At 40.6% G+C, this 26,549-nt stretch overlaps 1 protein-coding gene across 4 annotated transcripts in view; it reads right to left on the reverse strand.

The window, feature by feature from the left end:
* Positions 1–26,549, reverse strand: part of SMYD3 (SET and MYND domain containing 3) — a 752,225-nt gene that overhangs the window by 676,901 nt on the left and 48,775 nt on the right. The window contains exon 1 of one of the 4 annotated variants that reach the window (XM_073011913.1): positions 7,524–7,542. The exons of 2 other annotated variants lie outside the window; for them this stretch is intronic. Coding sequence is in view for 1 of the 2 variants with exons in the window: in XM_073011910.1 (XP_072868011.1) it covers positions 4,682–4,752 (71 nt within the window). In the remaining variant the exon portion in view is untranslated. Of the gene's footprint in view, positions 1–4,681; positions 4,832–7,523; positions 7,543–26,549 lie in introns of those variants that run through there. One more of the 4 variants, XM_073011910.1, reaches the window with a different exon arrangement.

Raw genomic sequence — 26,549 nt, forward strand, 5'->3', positions numbered from 1 at the left:
GTTTATCAAAAATCCAAAATATGTAATCTGCGCAGTGTCAAGAAACAGCAGGAGATTCTCTTGAATGAGTTTACTCATGTTCACTTTAAAAGAAAATCTTCAGTTCACTACGTGAGGCTGTTTCAAATATACTGTAAGACTTCACCGTGTAACAGACTGTAAGACTCCACTCACTCACTTGGTCCTGACTGCCTAACTGATGGCAGACTATTATCTAAATCATATTCCTACTCTAAAGGCAGCCTTCTATTTTAGAAGTGATCTTGCTGTATACTTCACAGTCACACTTATCATTACAAAACATTCTGAAATCTTCTAAGTTTTCAGTGTTTGAATTATCATGATCACACCCCAAATTAACTACTAACATGATAAGAAATAATCAAGCAAGGTTAAGTTGATACTTAATTTTTGGCCAAAACAGATTCAATGGATCTATCCTAGATCAATAGATAAGCTTAAGAATGCATTTCTGGAAGTCCTAGCCAGAGCAATCAGGCAAGAGGAAGAAATAAAAGGTATCCAAATAGGAAAAAAAGTCAAACTCTCTCTCTTTGCCAACAATATGATTCTATACCTATAAAACCCTAAATACTCTGCCAAAAGACTCCTGGAACTGATAAATGACTTCAGTAAAGTTTCAGGATACAAAATCAGTATATAAAAATCAGCAGCATTTATATTCCCCTATAATGTTCAAGCTGAGGGTCAAATTAAGATCACAATCTCACTTATAATAGACACATACCAATATTTAGGAATACATCTAATCAAAGAGGTGAAAGATCTCTACAAGGAAAACTACAAACACTGCTGAAAGAAATCAGAGACGTCACAAACAAGTGGAAAAACATTCCATGCTCATGAATTGGAAGAATCAATATCACTAAAATGGCCACACTCGTGGTGGCTCACAAATGCAATCCCAGCACTTTGGGAGGCCAACGTGGACGGATCACTTGAGGTCAGGAGTTTGAGACCAGCCTGGCCAACATGGTAAAACCCCATCTCTACTAAAAATACAAAAAGTAGCCAGGTATGCTGGCTCGTGCCTGTAATCCCAGCTACTCAGGAGGTGGAGGCGGGAGAATTGCTTGAATTCAGGAGGCAGAGACGGCAGTGAGCCAAGATCGTGCCACTGCACTCCAGCCTGGGTGACAGAGCAAGACTCTGTTTCAAAAATAAAATAAAATAAATTGCCCAAAGCAATCTAGATTCAACACTATGCCTATCAAACTACCAATGTCATTTTTCACAGAATTAGAAAAAAACTATTCTAAAATATGGAACCCCAAAAGAGCCGAAAGGATTGCCAAAGCAAAAGGAACAAAGCCAGAGGCATCACATTGCCCAACTTCAAAGTATACTATAAGGCCAAACAGTAACCAAAATAGCACAGTACTGGTACAAAACCAAACACGTATACCAACGGAGTACAGAGAACCCAGAACGAAAGCTGCACACCTACAGGCATCTGATCTTTAACAAAGTCACCAAAAATAAGCAAGGGGGAAAGGACCCCTTTACTCAATAAACAGTGCTGGGATAGGCTACCTATAATGCAGAAGAATAAATAAGCCTCTACCTTTCATCATGTACAAAAATCAAGTCAAGATGGAAGATTTAAATGTAAGACCACATTCTGTAAGAATCCCAGAAGAAAACCACTCTTCTAAAGGATTGGTTGAGGAAACACCGTGCTGGACATCAGCTTTGGAAAAGAATGTGTGACTAAGTCTTCAAAAGCCACTGCAACAAAAACAAAAATTGACAAGTGGGACCTAATTAAACTAAAGAGCATCTGCACAGCAAAAGAAACTATCAACAGAGTAAACAGACAACCTACAAAATGGGAGAAAATATTCACAAATTGTGAATTTGTCTATTTGTCATCTGACAAAGGTCTAATATCCAAAATCTATAATGAACTTAATTCAACAAGCAAAAAACAAATGACCCCAAGAAAAAGTGGGCAAATATATGAACCAGACACTTCTCAAACGAAGACACACTAGCGGTAGACAAACATATGAAAAAATGTTCCACATCGCTAATCATCAGAGAAATGCAAATCAAACCACAATGAGATACCATCTCACACCGGTCAGAAAGGCTTTTATTAAAAAGTCAAAAAAGAACAGATGCCAGCGAGGCTGCAGAGAAAAGGGAACGTTTACCCAGTTAGTGGGAATGTAACCTAGCTCGGCCACTGTGGAAAGCAGTTTGGAGATTTCTCAAAGAACTTGAAACAGAGCTACCATCTGACCCAGCAACGCCAGTAGTAGGTATAGATCCAAAAGAAAAGAAATTGTTCCACCAAAGAGACGCATGCACCTGTATGTTTGTTGCAGCACTAGTCACAATAGCAAAAAACATGGAACTAACCTATGTGTCCATCAACGGTAGACTGGATAAAGAAAACATGGGGTGTGTGTGGAATAGTATTCTGCTCCCCATGGAATAGTTAGCCATAAAAAAAGAACAAAATCATGTCCTTTGCGGCAACATAGAAACATCTGGAGGCTATTCCCCTAAGCAAATTAACGCAAAAAAATAAAATCAAATAACATGTAGTTCACACTTATAAGTGGCAGCTAAACACTGGGTACCCCTGGACATAAAGAAGGCAACAAGAGACACTGGTGACTATAAAAGGAGGGGAGGACAGGAGGGGGCAAGGATTGAAAAATTATTGGGTACTATGCTCACTGCCTGGGTGACAGGATCATCCCTATCTGAAATGTCAGCATTGCACAATATACCCACACCACAAACTTGCACATGTATTCCTTGAATCTAAAATAAAAGTTGAAATTTTTGTAAAAAGAAAGTATTTCTGATTATCTGAAATTATTGCAAAATGTGTGTGTATGTTTTTTTCCAAACAGGTTTCATGAATTTCATAAGTTAACGGTTTTATTCTATGAAGAGACCATGGCAATAAACAAAACAAAGCAGCAAAATTTTACGTGAAAACTTTATATTCAGACTCCAAAGCTTCTTTGGTAAGGGTAGTGTGTTGAGCTAAGAGGTATTCTGAGTAACTGTAATACTAGATAAGGAACAGTCAGGACAAAGCCACTGCTTTTCTCTGTGTTAGGAAAACATCAGGAACTACTGAGAATTCCAAAACAGCTTGAATGAGGAAGGCGGAATAAGGGAAGAGTAGTAGCACTGAGGTTCTAAATGATAGAAGAATTCCAAGCAGAAGATACAAGGAAACTGGACAAAACACGCTCAATGAAGCTACATTAATTAGAATGTCCCACATGACATTGAACTTCCCTCTATTACAATTTTTGCTACACTGCCCTGCAAGTTTATCAAGGGCAGACACTGACCTTAATAGTCTTTGTATCACAGGTTCTAGCACAGTACTTGTCACACAGTTGTTACTCAACATTTCCTGGGTTAATAATGAAAACATGGGTTGGAAATAGGTGGCAGAAGGTTTTTTAAATTATTAAACCAGAAACTTTCAGTGGGTAGTAGTTACGTGTTCAAATTTCCTTCACCCACTTGAGAGAGAAAACATAAAGGCCCTGAAATGTTTCAGGAGAAAAACTATTTATGAACGATTCTTCCTTATTTAAAAAACAAAAAAACAAAAAAAAAACTATATAACAATAGAAGAAAGTTTAAAAAGAACCGAATCTTCCTTCATGGAAACATGGACTTAAAAACAAAAAAAGAACCTAATTTTCCTAAAGTGAACTAAACGTTACGAATTTCAATCCCCAATAATTGAAGGCAAGAACTTTGTTCCTACAGACTATCTCAGGCAGCAGTTTAAAAGGGGGGACTACAATGTCTTCCCTTTTAACTTTTGATTTTAAAATAATTTTACACTTTCATAAAAGTTGCAGTTATAGAGGATTCCCATCTACCCTTCACTCAGCTTCCCTTAATAATGACATGACCACAGTACTACATAGAAAGCATCTGGGTTCCTGCCTCCCTAGTCTCCTCTGATCTGTGATAATTCCTAAGTCTTTCCTTGTCCTTGACACTTGATACTTTCGAAGAGTAATGATCAGTTATTTAGGCAGGTGTCTTGCCTAATAATGTTCTTTTTCTGTTCCACAAAGTAAAGAATGTATTTAAGATGTACTGCTTCCTTAGTCTCCTCCAATCTGACCCAACACGCCCCCGCCCCCAAGGGCTGGTTTACGTCGATCCCTTTCCCCAGGTGTAAAGAGTTTTCACCAGAGCCCTAAAGGTAGTGGTCCTTGTTTTGTCCTTTCCCTGCTTTCATTCAGTAGAAGGGAAAAGGACGATAGGGCAGAAAGGTCCTGCCAGAGTTTCTTGTTTTGGTGTGTGTGTGTGTTTGTGTTTTTCATTTGTTTTTGTTTTTTTTGAGACAGAGTTTTTGCTGTTGTTACCCAGACTGGAGTGCAGTGGCATAGTCTCAGCTCACTGCAACCTCCACCTCCCGGGTTCAAGTGATTCTCCTGCCTCAGCTTCCCAAGCAGCTGGGATTACAGGCGCCTGCCACCACACCCGGCTAAGTTTTTGTATTTAGTAGAGACAGGGTTTCACCACGTTGGTCAGATTGGTCTCGAACTCCTGACCTCGGGTGATCCACTCGCCTCAGCCTCCCAAAGTACTGGGATTACAGAGTTTCTTACTGTATCTGCAGCTCTTCTCCTAGAGACAAAGAATGCTTTCTCAGGAGTCTCACCTGTCTTTTTGGGGAGCACCTGGTAGAGTTTTTGGCGAAAAAGCCTGCAGGTGGGTATGAACTCCCCTCATCCACAGTTCCCAGGGTCTTCACACTTTCTTGCCAGCCCACACGCAGCATCCATCAATTCGGCTAACGATTCTAGCTGAAGGCTTACCAGTGTCCAGCTGTGGTGCCCCAGGTAAGCAAGTCTCATGTTTTTCCCTGCATCTGTCTCTTCTTAGACGTCAAGCTAGCTGGTTGCCCTATATAACCTCAGCAATCTGACGGGTTGAAAAACAAAAGTCGTGAACTTGCTGTTGTCCAGATGTTTCTGTTTGTGTAGTCTTGCTTTTAAGATTAGAAGCCATGCTCTTTCTGTACATAATTTTGTTTTTATTAATGCCTGAATTTGTTTGCTAAAAGATAACACTATTAAACAAATTTAAAGTTTATTGAAAAATCAACTTAAAAGCAGCATTCCAAATTCCAAATTAAAATATTCTAATACAATTTTTAATCTTAAAACCTAATTAGAGTTTTGACTGGTGATCAATGTGACTTTTTCCAACTGTTGATATCATCAGGAAAACTCTCGTTATTTCCATAACAATAAAATTCAAAACTGAAATGCAATAATGCATGTGGACATAAATTATACTGAGAATTCAACCTAATAAAAAACACATAACAGCTGACAATGATTTCTTAAAAGCATTTGCTTCAAGTTTGTCAGAATGCTGGGAGAATACCAATAATGTATTCATAGTCCTCGTAATTTTGTTTTACAAAATATTTTCTCAAATCTCTTGGGAGATTACTATAGGGTTAAAAGCTGTTTTAAGATCAAAGATCAAATAGAGGGGATAAAAACCCTGCAATGCTCTACAGCAGCTCACTGATCTTTCCCATCCGCTATGCAAAAAAGGAGATGTATGTTAAGTTTGAAAAAACAAAATCTTTTTAACTAGGAATGACAGCATACTGATTTTGGCAAACATTCAGAGGGAATTTTTATATATGAGATCCAACTCTCTTTTGCCAAAACATAAATGATGTCAACAATAGGAAAATAAAATCTAGTCAGTAGTCTCTTATTTATATATTTCTTCTTGCAAAAATATCATATGATCAGATTTCTAATATAAAACACATAGTTAAATAAATTTTCAATCATCAAGAGGACTCTATAAGCACAGGCTTAGGGGTGAATGATAAGAGATAACTGGAGTAAGATACTGAAAAATGAAGTCAACTCAGGCCCGGGGAACTACTTTCCTGGTACTCATCCCTCCCTTGTATCCTCAAGGGACTGATTCCAGGACACCAACCCCCTCCCTGGACCCAAGTATGGACACCAAAATCCGTGGATGCTCAAGTCCCTTTTATAAAATGGCACAGTATTTGCACATAACCAATGAATATCCTCTTGCATACTTTATATCATCCCTAGAACACGTATAACAGCCGTCCCCAACCTTTTTAGCACCAGGGACCAGTTTGGTGGAAGACAACTTTTCCACAGATGCCGGGGCGGGGACCAGAGCGGGGATGGTTTGGGGATGAAACCATCAGATCATCCGATCATCAGGCATTACTTTGATTCTCATACTGTGAGATCTAGTGTGCAACCTAGATCCCTTACAGGCGCAGTTCACAACAGGGTTCGCGCTCCTGTGGGAATCTAACGCCGCCGTTGATCTCACAGGAGACGGGGCTCAGGCAATAATGCTCGTTCGCCGGCCACTCACTTCCTGCTGTGCGGCCTGGTTCCTAACAGGCCACTGAGTGGTACTGGCCCTCGGCTCGGGCACTGGGGACCCCGACTATGCTATGTAAATAGTTGTTATAATGTATTGGTTTTATTTGTATTATTTTTCTTGCCACATTGTTATTTTCAGGGGCTTTTTCCCCGAATTTTTATTATAATTTATTTTTTTTAGAGACAAGGTCTTGCTATGTTGCCCTGGCTAGCCCCAAACTCCTAGGCTCAAGCAATCCTCCCATTTGAGCCTCCCTAGGAGCTGGGACTACAGGCGAACACCACCATACCCAGTCAGCCCAAGCCTGGCTGCATCCAGACGTGAAACCATGGATTCAAAGGACTGAGGGTGGAGTCCAACAGTTGAAGTTTCCGTGGACTTTATGGAAAAGCCTAGAAGACTTCTCATGTATCTTCACCTTGGAAACAATAAAAAAGCTTCCCAGGAGGCAAATGACATGCCCTATTTTTCAGAACAGAAGCAGCACATTTTGTCCCCTGAGCCAAATGCTCACAGGCACACCAACAAGTATCATCTTGGGTAACCCTCAAAGTATTTGAGCATGGGGCCTGTTTCTTCCTTAGTGTGCCTTTAGCTTCTCTCTCCTCTCATAATCACTGAATTGCACACTTAAAATGGGTGAGACTGACTCTTAAGAAAAAAAAGATGGTTGTATATTCTCACACTAGAAGCATAACAAATGTGCTAGAAGTACTAAGTACTTTGGTAGGCGGAGGTGGGCGGATCACTTGAGCCCAGGAGTTCAAGACCAGCCTGTGCAACATGGCGAGACCACATCTCTACTAAAAATAGAAAAATTAGCTGGGAGCGGTGGCGTGCCCCTACAGTCCCAGCTACCAGGGAGGATGAGATGGGAGGATCACTTGGCTTGGGAGGTCAAGGCCGCAGTGAGCCATGATCACACCACTGCAGTCCAGCCTGGGTAACAGAGTGAGACCTTATCTCGAAAAAAAAAAAGTGTTTTACTTCTTTATAAGTTTGATATTTCTGTGATCAGAAATATGTCATAGGAACCTAACTCTTGTTTATATCCTTTGGCCTACAGTAAAATTGGTTTCATTAGAAGTCATTTTGCTTACAGTTGAAGTCTTCAACAATCATTGATGATGGAAGTAAGGACTTAACGCTACCTGAGAAATAAGAAGAAAATAATCCCATCACCTAGAAAAACAACCACTATTAAACCAATAGACACACAAAATATATAGATATAGACAATTTTATTTTTCAAGACCTCAGACGCCATTTTGGAATCATTTTTACCAATGTGATTATTTGCCCCATGTCACTGAATATCATAAAAAATTAACATTAGCAAAAGATACCTCCCACAAATGGAGAACTTATTATTTGCCAAGCACTACATCAGCCCTTTGCAGAAGTTACTTCATCCTCACAAAAAGCCTGTGAGGAAGATACCATCACGTCCATTATACTGATAAGCAAACTACGTATCAATATCTCATGATATTTAGGATCACAAACTAAATAATCATGATAGTATATATTCTTTAAATTATGAAGTCAAATTTACAGAAGTCTTTTCAGGCAGAAACTAGTGATGTAGGAACTCTCTCTCCAAATCTATAGGTATATATCTATGAAAAAAATATTTGGGGACACAAAAACTAAGTTAAAATAAATGTAACAACATGCTGAAGATCTTTGATATGACTAAAAAGGACAGCCTCATTTTTGACTATTAAATGGGAGTAGAAAAGGGTAATTAAAACACCAGCAGCAGCACTGTGAGCTTTCACAGAAAGATAAAGTTCACAAAATCCCTTTCATAATGACCAAGCGCCCAGGACTGGGGCCTTCTCATCTGTGACCATCTTTCTGAATGTGCTGGTGTGCCCCGTCTTTTGTATTTTCCTAACAGGAAGAAATCCCTTCGTGAATGGAACAATCACCTCAGTGCCGTGTGTAAGACTATCTGCCTGCTGCTTGGTTTAAGGCCACAGGGAACTATACACACCTGTTAGTGGGGAGAAGCATGGTCCTCCAATCTGGTCACACTATGCAGAAGTAAATTATAGGTGACCCTCAATCTCGGTTTTGTGCCTCTCCACTTGCCCTGCCATTCGTTAAGTACACACACATTCCAGACACACGAAGAGGAGCTTTTTATCCAAGACTTTGAAAGAACTGACTAGGAGGTTTACAGGAAGATCTCTAATGAGTAATACTGGCAGGTAAAATTCACTCCGAGCCAGTTCTTTCTTGGTCGTCATTTGTGTAAGTTTCCTTACTAAAGTACCAAAATACCTTTGTTTCAAAGTCATTTCACCTATGGAATAAATGCGTAATTTGTAACAACGTTGCAAAATTTGTGCTTACACTGGCTCCAAGTTGTCTTATTTCATACTGAAAAGAACCCTGAAAGGAAAGTGCCATCATTCACTATATTGAGGAGGTAAATTTAAAACCAGGAAACTGATATTACCTACTACTGCCAGGTGACTCCTTTTCGGATTATCACTCGAGCTTTCAAATCTTCAAGAAACCAGAAAGCATTTTAGTGGCTCAACAAAGGCACTGAAACAAGGACAAAAAAAAAAATGCCTCCCTGACATTTTAGGGGCTAATGCCCGTATTTCTTTTTCTTTTTCTTGAGATGGAGTCTCACTCTGTCGTCCAGCCTGGAGTGCAGGGGCGCCATCTCAGCTCACTGCAACCTCCGCCTCCTGGGTTCAGGCGGTTCTCCTGCCTCAGCCTCCCAAGTAGCTGGGACTACAGGCATGTGCCAGCAAGTCCGGCTAATTTTTGTATTTTTAGTAGAGACGAGGTGTCGCCTTGTTGGCCAGGCTGGTCTGCAACTCCTGGCCTCAAGTGATCCTCCCGGCTCGGGCCCCCAGGGTGCTGGGACTACAGGTGTGAGCTTCCACTATCTTTAATGTTCACGTCTCTGTTCATCCAGTCAACAAGCATGAAATGCCCACCGTGTGCAGGGCACTAGGGAAGGCTCTGAAGAACCACACATAATAGAGACACTCTCAAGGCTTTTATAACTTAGCCGAGGAACCCAATTTATTCACCACCTTGAACTATATCATATAATAAGTGCTACAATGTGTAAGTACTATGGGAGCACCATGGAGATAACTTAGCTGAGGAACCCAATTTATTCACCACCTTGAACTATATCATATAATAAGTGCTACAATGTGTAAGCACTATGGGAGCACCATGGAGGTGTTACTTGAGTCATCCCATGAAGTACCTTTTCTTCCGGGAAGTAAGGGATGATGTGATAATCCATTAGAGGTATAGCACAGGCACAAAAATAATAAGCCATTATGGAAAAGTCTTCACTAAAAGACTATTGAGGCCAGGCATGGTGGCTCATACCTGTAATCCCAGCACTTTGGGAGGCCGAGGCAGGCTGAGGTCAGGACCAGCCTGGCCAACCTGGTGAAACCCCGTCTTTACTAAAAATACAAAAATTAGCTGGGCGTGGTGACACACACCTGTAATCCCAGCTACTTGGGAGGCTGAGGCAGGAGAACTGCTTGAACCCGGGAGGCAGAGGTGGCAGTGAGCCAAGATCCCACCCCACTACACTCCAGCCTGGGCTACAAGAGCGAAACTCCTTCTCAAAAAAAAAAAGACTACTGAAAAGAGAAAACAAAGTAAAAGGAGTCACACAGAAAATAAGAACATGAAAGAATCTAATGATAAAGAAATACACTGATGTGAAATTGGAGACCAGTTGGAGGTTAAGTTTAAATATATATATATATGAACAGGGTATTGAAATAGGCCAGAGGTTTATGAATAAGGGAAGCAGACCCATTAAGGCAACCACTGGCACTACTTCCCCAAAGCTTTTGTGAAATGAAGGAACGCAAAAAGGGAATGGATGGATGATCTTGGGAGCCAGACTCTGGTAGGAATCCATGCCCTGGGAAGGATGGTTAGTTTTCCCACACTGTGCACTAAACCTCAGGGTATCCTATGTACCTTCCAGAATTCTTGCCCACCAACTTCCCATACAATGCACCAGGCTCCCAACATCAGATTTTAAGCTCTACTGTATTTAAATTCTTCTTATTTAAATTTTAAAATGTATAGTAGCTCTTCCTATTTTGGCCTTTGTATATTCCTTCCAGTTGTTTTTGTTTTGTTTTTCTCTCATGTATTTCCATTAAGTAACATTTTGGTTCATATATATACATGCCTAAGAAATTCTGCTCAGCCAGGCGCGGTGGCTCAAGCCTGTAATCCCAGCACTTTGGGAGGCCGAGACGGGTGGATCACGAGGTCAGGAGATCGAGACCATCCTGGCTAACACGATGAAACCGCATCTCTACTAAAAATACAAAAAACTAGCCGGGCGAGGTGGCGGGTGCCTGTAGTCCCAGCTACTCGGGAGGCTGAGGCAGGAGAATGGCGTGAACCCGGGAGGCGGAGCTTGCAGTGAGCTGAGACCCGGCCACTGCACTCCAGCCTGGGCGACAGACAGAGCGAGACTCCGCCTCAAAAAAAAAAAAAAAAGAAAGAAATTCTGCTCAGCCTCCTCTTAGCAATCAGTGACACTGTGGTTTCACCAAGGAGTAAGATTCTAATGTGTTAAACCCTCTTTAATAGCTTTCAGTTTGATCCTCAAACTGTACATTTCTCCATCTCCAAGTACAGCTTTACATTCACCAACTTACCTAATGGAATGTGATACATAGTTGGACATTAATGTAAATTAGCTGGATCTCAATTTATTTAAGAAGCGCTCTGGCCGGGCGCGGTGGCTCAAGCCTGTAATCCCAGCACTTTGGGAGGCCGAGACGGGTGGATCACGAGGTCAGGAGATCGAGACCATCCTGGCTAACACGGTGAAACCCCGTCTCTACTAAAAATACAAAAAACTAGCCGGGCGAGGTGGCGGGCGCCTGTAGTCCCAGCTACTCCGGAGGCTGAGGCAGGAGAATGGCGTGAACCCGGGAGGCGGAGCTTGCAGTGAGCTGAGATCCGGCCACTGCAGTCCAGCCCGGGCTACAGAGCAAGACTCCGTCTCAAAAAAAAAAAAAAAAAAAGAAGCGCTCCAATGTAACTCCTCAAAAGGCAAGAGTCTCCTATGGAATCAGTACACATGTAACACCATTAAGAGGCAGCCTCTCAGAAAAGCGATTCAGCAATTGAGATTAACGTAATTACAGTCATTCAGGTAGATAACAATCTAATTTTAAAACACCTGAAAGAAGTAAATCCTAACTTCTTTCCCATACAAACAGAGATGCTAGCCAGTCTGGGACAAGGGAGGGTTGGGCTGGTGTGGTGACAGGGAAGATGGACACAGAACCTAACACCAATTTTTTCACTTGCACACTTCCTAAAACAATTTTGAAAAACCTTGTGCTCTTCTGACATTTTAAGTTGACATGTTAATTTAATGATGGCATGGCTACAGTTTCCAGTATGTATATACAACCTTAAACATTATTGTTGCAACCCTGGCAGCTGTAGATTTCATTCTTTTACTTAATGAAAAATGTCCACCAAACAAGCTAATTGTTAAGCCTGTTCTTACTGTCAAATCAATAAATCAAATAAAACTTACTTTCTGTCAAAAAAATTCATATTTCAATTCAAATAAAAGTGCTAATCTGCCTTCCCTATAAATCCTCCCTCACCACCCATCACCACCACAGAGAGACAACAATCAACTTGATTCTAAAAGAAAGAAACAAGGTATGGAGTCCTGCCATGGGTTCGTTACCTGGAGGAAACATCTATGATTTTGACCAAAGCAGTCACCACTTTGCTATCTTCAAATTCACACCCGGAACCTGAGAATTCTATTTATTTATTTATTTTTTTGAGACAGAGTCTCGTTCTGTCACCCAGGCTAAAGTGCAGTGGCGTGATCTCAGCTCACTGAAACCTCCGCCTCCCAGGTTCAAGCAATGTTCTGCCTCAGCCTCCCAAGTACTTGGGATTACAGGCCTGCGCCACCACGCCTGGCTAATTTTTGTATTTTTAGTAGAGACAGGGTTTCACCATGTAGGCCAGACTGGCGAACTCCTGACCTCGTGATCCACCTGCCTCGGCCTCCCAAAGTGCTGGGATTACAGGCGTGAGCCACCGTGCCTGGATCCAGAACTTAGAAATTCTTTTTTTTTTTTTTTTTTTTTTTTAAGACGGAGTCTCGCTCTGCCGCCCAGGCTGGAGTGCAGTGGCCGGATCTCGGCTCACTGCAAGCTCCGCCTCCCGGGTTCACGCCATTCTCCTGCCTCAGCCTCCCGAGTAGCTGGGACTACAGGCGCCGCCACCTCGCCCGGCTAGTTTTTTTGTATTTTTAGTAGAGATGCGGTTTCATCGTGTTAACCAGGATGGTCTCGATCTCCTGACCTCGTGATCCGCCCGTCTCGGCCTCCCAAAGTGCTGGGATTACAGGCTTGAGCCACCGCGCCCGGCCAGAACCTAAGAATTCTTAAATGGTCCCTTTAGTGGGTGAACCAGAGGATTTATACTCCCTGAAGCAATCAAATATTGTAAGGCTCGTGCTGGGTCAGAAGCATGAGTGACTGCCTTTGTCAAGTGGGAAAAAAGCAATTTGTGGATGGAGAGGTAGGAAGGAAGATTCACTGTGCCACAGGTGCTCTCAGGCAACCATATTAGAAATAGCAAATGCAGACATTGAGCATCTAAATACCATTAAAACTGTCTTTGCATGCAAAATTCCTGAAAAGCCTCTATGAATCCCCCTATATATATATACACACACACACCCACTTTAAAGACAACTAATCTAAAAAACAACTCCAGAGTGCATAACTCAACACTGAAAGCCAGGCACACAAAACGCAAAAGCTGTCAGGCATAATGTTCTAAGAATAGAAGCAGAATAAAGATAACAAGGCAATGTGGCAAAAGCTTTAGGATATGCAAATTCGACACAGGGGTGCAGAGCTTGGATTCTGGAATCAGAAAGTCTGGGGGTTGGATTCCAGCTCTACTACTTACTAGCCATGTGACTTTAAATACATTTCTTTATCTCCTTGGGGCTTATTCCCTCCTCTTTAAGACAGAAGCACTACTGATGTTAATGATGGCCGTGATAATGTTTTAGGTATATCTGTACTTCACTGAATTGTTGTGAGGATTAGATGAAATAACACAAGGCACTTAGCACAAAACATAGCATGTAGTAAACATTCAATAAATGCTAATACAACATTAGGAGGGAGAGTTTCTTTTACTTAATGAAATATGTCCACCAAACAATCTAATTGCTAAGCCTGTCCTTACTGTCAAATTAATAAATCAAATAAAACAAATACAATTCTCTCCTCAGGGTAAATCACTGCCCATTTTTTGCCAGCAGTTTAGACTATGAGTGAAAAGAAGGTTTTTATGAACACCAAACCAACTCAGACAAAATGGAGACATATTTTCAACTACAGGCCTGTCCTATGTCCCTAAAATTGCCTTCCATGAATGTAACCCCAATCAGAGTATAGTTTAAGGTAGAACATAAGAATTTGTCCTTCTTACTATTGACCCAAGGGATAAACAGCACTAATAAAATCCTGCTTTTTTATAGCTACTCTCAAATCTGTATGTGAATTTCTAAATGCATTTAAGATGCCCAGAGTCTAAAAACATACAACACAGCTACCAACAAGAAAACAAAGTTACGAGGGCTGAGTTAGAACACCCCTACGGCTGTTAAGACATAGTCTTTTGCAAACCAAGAGATTAGGAATTTAATTTGTGCAAGTATGGAGGGGACTTCCAGCCACTTGTCTGGGAGAGCTTAGTACAGATAAGAAATTAATGTGCCTGAATGACCTAGACTTAATTCTTATAAACACTCTCACTTCTGAAATGGGCCTGGAGCTTTGCCTTTGAGTGGACATCCAAAAAAAAAAAAAAAAAAAAAAACCACCTGGGAATAAGAGAATTAACTTAAAAACTCATAAAAAGCAAGGCATTACTATACATCTGATAAGACTGAAAACCATATGAATGCATAACTAATGAATTTCCCACACATCAAGTTCATGCAAAATTGCACAGTTAATTCCATTTCATACTTTTAAAACTTCACTAGAAATGGTTGTTTTTTAAATCTTTACTTTCCCATCTACTAAGGTAAGTCAGAAAACCCCGGATGTAAACATATCAATGCCTCTAAAATAAAGACCAAGCACTGAAATAGTGAAGAGGATACTGCATTGTCTCCTAGTGCTTTTGAGGGAGCAGAGCCTAAAATCATGGCTCATTTTACTACTGGCCAAACTATGAGGCAGAATATGTCACTACATATAGCAAATAACAAGTGAGCAGACAATCGAAGACATCACAATGATACATCCATAAAAAGTGTTACCATATTTGTTCTAAACACAACTCTAGAAGTAACTCTATTTATCTAGTAAGAAGAGGCATGACCACTGACTATATATACACAACATAATCTTTCAAGTAATGTCAAAAATGAAAACACTTCATTATCCAATAAATTCTGTGACCTGGGAGAGAAAACCTACTAATCTCTAATAAATGGAACCTCCACATGAGAGACATTAGAGGTGCTGTTGCTCTAAACCCATTTAATGGAGCTCTGTGAGCTTGCAACAGGATCTCCGTGAGAGGTTTCATTTCTAAAATTCAATTAAAACTTGTCTACGATGAAGACAGGTACTATATGGGGATCAATGTTAGGAACCTCTGTAACTTGAGGCATCTGATGACACTGTTAAAAGGAGTTGTCTCTTAGTACAGGAACATGGTAATGTAGAAATGGCATCCTAGGCCTGGTGCAGTGGCTCACACCTATAATCCCAGCACTTTGGGAGGCCGAGGGGGGCAGATCACAAGGTCAGGAGATTGAGACCATCCTGGCTAACACGGTGAAACCCCGTCTCTACTAAAGATACAAACATTAGCCGGTTGTGCTGGCACATGCCTGTAATCCCAGCTACTCGGGAGGCTGAGGCAGGAGAATGGCTTGAACCTGGGAGGCAGAGGTTGCAGTGAGCTGAGATCGCGCCACTGCACTCCAGCCTGGGCGACAGAGCAAGTCTCCATCTCAAAAAAAAAAAAAAAAAGAATGTCATCCTATCTAATTTCATCACACCGTAACTTAGAGCAAGTTTTATATTTTAAACTATAGAGCTTTCAAGTAGCAATCCCAAATCCTATAAATGAAGACTGTACTAAAATGTTAAATATATTATTATAACATTTCCTTTGGAAACCAGATTTAATTATAGGATCATCTATAATGTCTTGCCTTTATCAGAGAAATTGGGGAGGTAATTAAGTAAGTAGAGTGTGTCACTTTACATTTCTGGTCTCATTAACTTTCTTAACATTGAGTAACAAAATGCACTATGAGGAAAGAATACTTGTAAAATTATTACCGTAATACAAATAATCAACTTCTTCAAGACAGAAAAATTCTTGGCTATAAAATTCAGAGGAAAATTCCAAACTTATGATAGGATGAAAATACTGAAATATATTTGACATTTGAAAACAAAATTTCCAGAAGTTTCTCTCACAAATACACAAGACAGAAACTGTGTGACTCAGAGACCACCACCTGAAGTTGCCTCACCAGGTCTTAAAAGATTATCTCAATACAAGAAATGATTGTCTTTCCAATATTTCTTTTTCAATCTTACAGTCTACAGAAGTATCCACATAAGGAGAGCTAGCAGGACACACACACCATAAATCACAGTGGACAGGTCAGCTCCACGCTTAGTCAGTTCTTCATTCTCCACCTTCTTCCAGTTAGAAGCATTCCCATCTCCTCTGGGGAGTTAATTGCCACGTATCATCACTTAGATTACTGAGCTCTACTGTTTCACTTTCAGCTTTTTAAGAGAACTGTTTTCGTCCCAGTTTTTTCGAACAGAAGAGGTGAGAAGAAAAACATACAACAAGCACTAATATACCCTTTCCCAGATTCAACATTTGTTAACAATTTTCCATGTCTGCTTCCTCTCTACATACATAGATCTGTACGTTCTTTTGCTCATCCATTTGAAAATAAGTTGCCTACATTTTAACTCATCCCTAAGAACTTTGGCATGTGATTCCTAATAAGAATAACATAATCAAATTAGCCAGGCGTGGTGGCGTGCACCTGTAATGCCAACTACTCCGGAGGCTGAGGCAGGAGAATTGCTTGAACCCGGAAGGCAGAGGTGGCACTCAGCCAAGATCGCACCACTGCACTCCGGCCTGGGCAACAGAGCGAGACTCCGTCTCAGAAAAAATAATAACCTAATCTCTTACATGATCACAATACATAATATTATCTAATAAGCCGTCTATACTCAAATTTTCCAAGCTAAGGGACTCACACTACCTCATATCAAGACTTGCAATAAAGCTAATCAAGATAGTGTAATAATGGCATAAAGAAAGACATATGTAGTAGATTAATGGTACAGAATAGGGTGTCCAGAAACAGACTCTTATATATTGCCAACTGATTTTCTACAAAGGTGCTGCAGTGGACTGATACTGTCCCTGAAAATTCATGTCCACCTGGAACCTCAGAATGTAACTCTTCAGAGAGTGCCTGTAGATGTAATTAGTTACCATAAGGTCATACTGGACGAAGGTGGACCCTAAATCCAATGACTAATGATCTTTTTAGAAGAGGAGAGGGCACACAGAAAGTCACGTGACAACCGAGGCCGAGATCGCAGTCATGTAGATCATGTAGCTACAAGGCAAGGAACTCCAAGGACTGCTAGGAGCCACCTGAAGCTTAGGACAGGCAAGGAAGGATTCTCCTCTAGATCCGGTAGACGGAGTGCAACCAACACCTTGATTTCAAACTTTTGGCCTACAGAATTATGAGTGAATACATTTCTGTTGCTTTAAGCCACCACACTTGTGAAGCCAGCACTAGGAAACTAACGGCATTTTTTGTGTTGTTTGGTTGCTTGGTTTTTATTGAGGTAAAATTCACGTAACAGAAAATTCACCTGAGCATGGGTTTGTAGTCAGACTAGCCTGGATTCCAACACCGCATCTATCCCTTCCTGCACCTACCAGAGCAAAACGCCAAACCGAACCTCACTTTTCTTACCTATAAAATGGGGATATAGTCTAGCCTGAGTTGTGGTTATTAGGATTCCTCGATATAATGCAATGGCTGTCTACTTTTGCATGCACCGGAGTCACCTGCAAAGACTTCTTACAACATTAATTGCCAAGTCCCACTTACAGAGTTTCTGATTCAGTGGTTCTGGGCTCAGGCCTGACAGTTTGCATTGGTAACAAGTTCCACATGATGCTGAAGCTGCTATTCTGGAGACCACGCTTTGAGAACCAATGCACGGAGACTAAGATAAAACTACTGTTCAATAAATGCTCTTCTCCCCATCCTCTACTCTTCCCTTTCCAAAAGTCAACTGTCATCATCCTATGAAAATAGAACTTTAAATATATGTTATACAATCCATTTGTTGGCAGAGAATACCCATCCCCAACATATCTACTGAGAGACTGAATAAACAAATTGTCAAAGGCCAGATCATAGGTAACCACAACCCACAGCCTGCAGCTACAAGCCCAGGCAACCAACATATTATCTACAATAACCAGTCTAGGAAGTCAGACTAGTTACTGTCTAGCAACTAGCCCAGGAAGCCAAACAATAATGCCCTTAAGAATCTGTACAAAGCCACACTATCTGTGATCGTGCCTGGGGAACACAGCAAGATCCCATCTCTTTAAAAGAAAAAAAAAAAAATCAGCACAAAATGGCCAGGAAATGATTAGTAAGTAACAGCTTCCCTAAATTCTGCTCCTGCTTCCAATGTAGGACCAACCAGAGAAAGCCAACAATGCACCCTTAACTAATCACACAGGTTGCTATGCTCTTAGTTGGCTCACCTACAGCTTCCCCACAGGAACAGCCTCCAATCAGGGCATACCTGAAGCCTTCCCTTTTTCCCACTCTAAAGTTTACCCTGCTGGGCACGGTGGCTCACACCTGGAATCCCAACACTTTGGGAGGACGAAGCAGATCACTTGAGGCCAAGACTTCGAGATGAACCTGGGCAACACAGTGAGACCCAGTGTCTACAAAAAATGAAATTAAATTAGCTGGACATGGTAGCACATGCCTGTGGTCCCAGCTACTCAGGGGGGACTGAGATGGGAGAGTCACTTGAGCCTGGCAGGTTAAGACTGCAATGAGCCATGATCATGCCCCTGCACTCCACGTGGGCCACAGAGCAAGATCCTATCTCCAGGAAAAAAATAAAATTAAAAAAAGTGTTCCCATTCCTCTGTCTTCCGTGAATCTCCACCAAATCCAAGTGATGGTGGCAGATTCCCTTACTATATAAAGCAAGCTCTGAAGAAGTAGCCATTGGTTGTACTCATTTGGGTAGTCATCATTTATTTCCACAACCAGAATAAAATCAATTAGTTATTTTTGTGATGTGTTTGCTCTTTAACGTAGAATTCCTTCTTCTGAGACAGCATGGTATGGGGCAGGAGGGACCCGCTTTGGAGCCAGAAAGACCTGGGTTTCAAAATCTGACTTCCCCAGCTATTACATTAAGCAAGTTCTATAATCTCTTCGAACGTCCATTTCCTCATTGATGCTCTCCATGAAGGGAACAATAGGCACCTACTGCTTAGGGCTGCCCTAAGAAGAGAAAATAAACACAAAGGGACACGGTGCCTGACACGGAGCAAGCGTCAGTGCAATCAGGTGCTCTGACTGGGCTATGTTTTTCCACTCTGAAACATTTCACCCTGTGAATAGGAACCTGTTGCTGTTAGGTTTGGAAGGGTTTGTTTTGTTTTGTTTGTTTGTAAGTAATGTTATTGGGAGTACAGAGCCAAGTTCCACACTTTGGAAAGTGAGAGATGAGTGCTGCAGCTTCAGCATATTCTGTTTTGACAACTGTGACAGAAAATGACCCAAACCAGTTCATGTAAAATCTCATCAACAGGCCAGGCATGGTGGCTCACACCTGTTATTGCAGCACTTTGGGAGGCCGAGGCGGGTGGATCACCTGAGGTCGGGAGTTCAAGACCAGCCTGACCAACATGGAGAAATCCTGTCTCTACTAAAAATATAAAATTGGCCAGGCGTGGTTGCGCATGCCTGTAATCTCAGCTACTCAGGAGGCTGAGGCAGGAGAATCACTTGAACCCGGGAGGCGGAGGTTGCGGTGAGCCGAGATCGTGCCATTGCACTCCAGCCTAGGCAACAAAAGCGAAACTCCATCTCAAAAAAAAATAAAAAAAATCTCATCAACAGAACTAAAGGACAATTAAGACTCCCAAAGGCTGACTTTCAACTAATAACTCAACAAATCAGGGTGCACTCTCAGAAAATGCTTGATTTGATTACCTCCGTTCTCTCAACCTGCTTCTTTTGCTTACTTAGCCTGTACATGGCCCTTAAAAATGCCCACCCCAAGATGGTAGTGATCTATACCTTCATAAGGATGTGGGTTACACAGGTGTATGCATTTGCTGGAATTCATCGAATGGCACACTTAAGACACAGGCATTCCACTGCACTTAATGGATCTGTTCTCATTTCCATCTCCCTCAATAAACTGTGACATCTCAAGGACAAAAAGGGAATCATATTTGACACTGAACCCTCCACACTAGCACAATGCCTAGCATGGAGCTGAATCTCAGCAAATGTGTGATTATTAAACAAAGGAAGGAAACTGAAGAATTTGAGAAAGTCTACTGATTGGGATTTATTCTGAAAGATGTACTAAAAGTTCACATTTTAATTAATGATTACGTTCCAGTGAATTAATATAAACATATTTAAATTTTAATCATTATAAACTGAACTATATTTATAACCAAACAATTAGTGACTTAATTAAGGTGCCAACTGTTCAGTGTACATGACTCTACCACCACCTAGTGTAAATAAATGCATATTACCACATTTGGAAAGTCCCCAAAGACAAAGAATCTCCCAATGGGTTGGTGGGTCACAGGCTAACATGCTTCAACCACATTCAGCAGGTGCCTGCCGGTCCTGGAAATTATGCCAGGCTCCAGAAGGACAGACATAGCTCTTGTCTGTGTTGATCACTGCTGTCTCCTCAGGGTTTAGGAGAGTGGCAAAGCACTTGGCTGGCCTGCAATAAATATTTGTTAGCTGACTGACAAGATTCTGGGATTAAAAGGTGACTAAGTTATCTTCAGGAAAGACATTCAGTCATTCAAAACCAACAGCATTTTATAGACAATGAAATATTATTCCGCACTAAAAATAAATGAGCTATCAAGCTCTGAGAAGACATGGAGGAAACTGAAGTGAATATCACTAAGTGAAAGAATCCAACGGGAAAAGGCTCCACACACTGTATGATTCCAACTGCATGACATTTAGGAAAAGGCAAAACCATAGAGACAGTAAAAGGATCAGTGATGACCAGGAGCTGGGGAGGGAAAGGATGAATATGTAGGGCACAGAGGATTCGGGGAGCAGGGAAATTACTCTGTATGACACAATGATGGTGGATCCATGTCCTTATACATATGTTCAAACCCATAGGATTTACAACACCAAGGGTGAACGCTAATGTAAACTATTCACTTTGGGTGATAATGACGTTAGTGGAAGCTGATCAGTTGCAACAAATGTGCCACTCTGGTGGGGGATGTCCATTGCAGAGGAGGCTGTGCATGTGTACACGAAGAGGGTCAATGGGAACTCTGTACTTTGCACTCAACTTTGCTATGTAGTGAAAACTACTCTAAAAAGTAGGTTTTTTTAAGTCAATAAAACTGTTTTACTCTAACTTTAGATATCAAACAGGCAAAACCCAAATCTAATAAGTACATCAAAAATATGATACTGTTTTTTAAATGCCTACATTAATGCTCAACAAATGTTATTTCCTCACCTCCGTAGCACAACCGCAACTCCTTACCCCTAAGTAGCTGATGTGAAGTGGCTGTAAAGAAACCACTGTTTCTTCATCCGTGAATTAGGACAGCATGACTAAACCTCTCTTCCTTTTCTAATTTAATCTAAACTTTTCTAAAACATAGAACAAGGAGGGAAACTGTCAAATATTTACAGCATCACAGTGACACCAAAACCTGACAACAAACACATTAAAAATTATTGTCAAATCTCACTTGTGGGCCAGGGGCGGTGGCTCACACCTGTAATCCCAGCACTTTGGGAGGCCAAGGTGGGTGGATCACTTGAGGCTAGGAGTTCGAGACCAGCTTGGTCAACATGGCAGAACCTTGTCTCTACTAGAAATACAAAACTTATGGGTGGTGTTGTGCACCTGTAATTCCAGCTACCAGGGAGGCTGAGGCACAAGAATCGTTGGAACTCGTTTGGGAGGTGGAAGTTTCAGTGGACAGAGATCGCACCTCCAGCCTAGGACACAAACCAAGACTCTGTTTCAAAAAAGAAAAGGAAAAAAAAAACTCATTTATAAATATTAGTGCAAAAACTTTAAAAGTAATAGCAATGAGAACTCATAAATGCGCTAAATGAAGGACAGGCTACAGGCACAACTGTTTACTTCAGTGATTCCAGGATAGTTCAACCTTAGGAGCTCTACTCATTCAAGCAACCATATAAATAGGTCAAAAAAGAAAAGTTATATGACCATCTAAGTAGATGCCAAATAGACATGATGAAATTTTTAAGCCATTCCTGATTTTAACGCTTAGCAAAACAGCAATAGACGACTCTTTCCTTAACACAATGGAAAAATACATTTCATATCAGTCTATAACTTTCTACTGTTTTACTGGAAACATTACTGAAACACTAAAACAATGAACACAAAGAAGCATTTCTGTTGAAGTCTGGGAGTGATAAAGAAAGCCCACCATTGGGCTTCTAGATTAATATTCATCTAAAAGTACCATACTAGCCAATGCAAGGGAAAAAAATCTTATGTGAGTTTTATGTATTTATCACACATTTTTACAGTACTTACTATGTATCAGATACTGTCCTGAACACTTTACAAATACCAAATCATTTAATTCATATAATCCTCATAATAATACTATAAGGCAATAACTATTATTATCTCATTTTACAGAGGGAGAGAGCGAGGCACAGAGAACATCAATAGCTTGCCCAAAGTCACACAGCTAGCAAGTTAGTTGAAACGGGTTTAACACACAAGCAGTCACAGTTCCAGAGCCCAGGCTTCTCACCACTATGCTATACTAAACATGATATTGGACTGAAGGAGGCTGAGGCATCCACATATGCAGATGATATGACTACATTTGCAAAACTCAAGGAAAAAAAAGTTGAAACGTTGTTATAAGTGAGAATTTAGTACAGTGGTGGATTACAAAATCATGTAAAACTACAGTGTTTCGGCTGGGCGCCGTGGCTCACGCCTGTAATCCCAGCACTTTGGGAGGCCAAGGCGGGTGGATCATGAGGTCAGGAGATCGAGACCATCCTGGCTAACACGGTGAAACCCCGTCTCTACTAAAAATACAAAAAACTAGCCAGGCGAGGTGGCGGGCGCCTGTAGTCCCAGCTACTCGGGAGACTGAGGCAGGAGAATGGCGGGAACCCAGGAGGCGGAGCTTGCAGTGAGCTGAGATCCGGCCACTGCACTCCCGCCTGGGCGACAGAGCGAGACTCCGTCTCAAAAAAAAAAAAAAAAAAAACTACAGTGTTTCTATATGTAAACAATAAAAACATAGAAAATATACCATGAAAAGATGCTATTTATACTACTGATCAAAAAAAGGTAAAATAATTAGAAATAAAAATAAGTAGACAGTTTCTATTTGAATAAAAAATTACAACTCTGCTAGTTTATCTGTGAACATAAACTCCAAATTTACAAAAGCGAGGTCTTCAAAAGGTATGAACTGACTTAAAACACTCCTCAGGCACCTAAATAAAAGCCACAGGGCTGAAAGCAAACCAACCTTAAAACGGCCCACCGTTTCGCCACCTACCTGGATCGGTGAACGCAATACACTTGAGCTCTGTCAGCTAACCCAATTATGCCCAATCTTTTAGGCCAACCCTTAACCAATTTAATACCTTGTGTTACCAGCCCAAGAGCACTGTCATGATACAGAATCACTTTCCTGCAAACTCTTAGTAAATCTCTACTACACCTTACAACAGTCCGCATTTTAACTACTAATAAACCACTGAAGTTGGGTGAGGATCTGATGAAACAAGTGGATCTTCTAGTGGGCTCCTATTCCACTTTAAGGGCTACGGTTGAGCAGTTAATGCCCAGTCAAATCAGATTAGGTAACACATGAAGAAATTGTTCACAATGCAAAAGAAGAGAAATCCTGAATAAACATTCAGAGAAAGGTCCCCTAAAAAGTAAGGATCATTCAACTATAAAATGAGTTAACATGGGAAACCGAGATTCTCTGTAGAAAATACTTTTATGGGATAGATGTGCATCCATAAAGAAACTGCTATGCATTGAGATGGGGAAAAATGCTTTAACCATCACCATTAGCACCATAATCAGTCAGTCAGTCAAGCAACCAGGCAACCATTATTTATGGAGTTGCTACTATGGGCACAACTCTGCAGCAGCTAAAATAAAATGCAAGGTATGATTCCATCAAGAGAAATATTTATTATACGCTTGGAGAAACAAACATGAAGAGAATACAAAGCAATACATGAAAAGAAATACATAAGGCAAACTAATAAGGGATGAATTTCTCTCTGAGTTCCTGTATTACAGGAATAAAAATCTAAGGGGCAATCAATCAGGATAGAATTTTATTTCTTTCAACTTTTAGAAGCTGAAAAGATTTGGAGGCCTGTAAAATGTACACAGGTAAATAATCCACGGCAGTGGTAATAACTGATCAGAGATTATTCAAAACACACTAAAGCCTCAGATCTCAGCAATGTGTATCATCCTATTTCATTAAAACATATTCACTAATTAATTTCATTAACCACAGTTAATTTAACAAGTCACTGTGCTAGGCTCTTACTGAATGAGTCAAAAGGAAACACATAAAAATACTCAAAGAATTCTTACATAAAGCAACAGGACTGGATGCAAGCTCTGAAGGCAGCTCTTTAACAATGAAAGAACTGGGACTGAAATCAAGTTTGTGACTGAAAATAGGCACATTGAGCTCTGTAGTCACCTCTATTTATAGTACTGTAATAAAAGCCACATATTGGGTTAAATCAATGTCCTCCCATCCCTTAGATAACCCACTTTACAATACAACAAATTTATAACTGAAGATGTGGGGTGATAATTCACCTTAATTCAACAAGTATTTACTGAGTTATGATACTGTGCTCCGTGCCTGAAATGCTAAATTTAATAAAACATAGACCCAGAGCGTTTTTTTGTTTGTTTTTTAAATAAAGACACAGTCAAGTCCAAGTCCCTGATCTGAAAGAGCTCATGTTATAGAGAATTTCTCACTTTTTAGGGAGCGAAAAAGTATTCCTTTAAAAATAAGATTCCTTGAAACAATCCTGTTTTCCAATCATTAACTACCTAACCAAGAGGATAGAGAACTGGAAAACCACCACATTTGCTTGTAAGAACTGAATGAAATATGAATTGGAAATAAAAATTAAATATCTCTAAAACTATCATGCTATACTGGGTTGAAGGTACATCAAGAAATTAAACTACCAGTCCTACATTGAGAAATTTTATTTACACAAAATCTATTACACAAAGCAAGATATAACCAGCTAATATTTCATTGAGCTATTACCAAATGTTAAGAGGTTTCCTAGAAAGAAATGAGTTCTATTAAAAGCTTTAGGGACACTGAGCCTCCAAATGCTATAGAAAAGCCAGATACTACAGAAAAGCCAGATACTGCCTTGAGGCGAAAATCCTAGAGAGTGATAGAATGCTTTCTTTACAATTTGCAGCTAGGTTATTACCCATGATGAATTGATAACCATTCATTAACTTTGAGAGCAATAGACAACTGGCAGGCTATTTCATGCCTCAAAGAATTTATGGCAAAAATGACAGGTGACTTTGAATTCTGAAAAGGAGTCTTGGAAATTGTTGCTTTCATGCCTTCTTTTAAATAAATTTGGAGGCAGATATAGGTATTTGCCGCTGATATGAGTTAAAGGTCATGATTTTCTACATCTATGATAAAAGGATTAATGCTTATCATTGCATCAGTCTGTCAATCAACAACAGGTATGTGAATCAGGCCCTTAAAGTCTATCCCAATAGCTGATGTCCACTCTGAGTCACAGAAGGGAAAAACTATGCAAAAATACATCAATAACCTATACTAAACCACTACAATTAAGAGTTAGGAATTATGTTTGCAGGTTCTTTGCTGGCCACCTCCTTGGTACCTACCACAATGTTGGTAATCCCAAAGGAATTTGTCTCTGGCCCAATTTTCTTCTCATTCTCCCTGTTTCTAAGCTGATATATATCTAAGCCTTCAGCTATCACCGATCTCTACCTTCTCCAGGAATATCTCTCTTGAGTTACACCGACTGTCAACCCTGGCTTCACATTAGCATTACCTCAGTCGATTTTAAGACATACCAAACTGTGTCTCTGTGTCACATAAATTAAGTCAGTATCTCTGTAAATAGGACCAAGGCATGAATTTGTTGTTTAGTTTCCCTAATAGGCACACAAGGTCGAGACCCACTGCTTTTCAGGATTCATCACGCCAGCCACCTCCTGGTCTGGTCAGCTCCACCTGAGTATCTCACAGGCACCTCAAATTTCCCATGTAACATACCTACTCATCCACCAACACCAAGCTAAAGCATTTCTCCTCTGCCCTAACTGACCCCAGGAGCATGAGGCAGTCCTTCCACCTACCTTCCATAGTATTCTATGTCTCTGTTGAAACATTTAGCACCATTTACTAGAACTTATATTTTCCCCATACGACTGTTTCTTTGTCCTGCTTTGAGTATGCAAAGAAACCACAAATGAGTGGGACCAGAAGGTGAGTGATAGCCAAAATTCAAAAAGAGAAATCAAATATCTATAATCAGGTCTAAGGAGTCACTGCAAGGTTGGAAAACTGGAGACATGGCTAAAGTATCATTAAGCAGGCAAACACAAGATCAGAGTTATGAAGGAGGACACAAGGGGATGGGAATGGTGTACCCAGGGCTTAGCTTTATTAAC

This window comes from Chlorocebus sabaeus, chromosome 25, assembly GCF_047675955.1.
Source record: "Chlorocebus sabaeus isolate Y175 chromosome 25, mChlSab1.0.hap1, whole genome shotgun sequence".
NCBI classification, from domain to species: domain Eukaryota; kingdom Metazoa; phylum Chordata; class Mammalia; order Primates; family Cercopithecidae; genus Chlorocebus; species Chlorocebus sabaeus.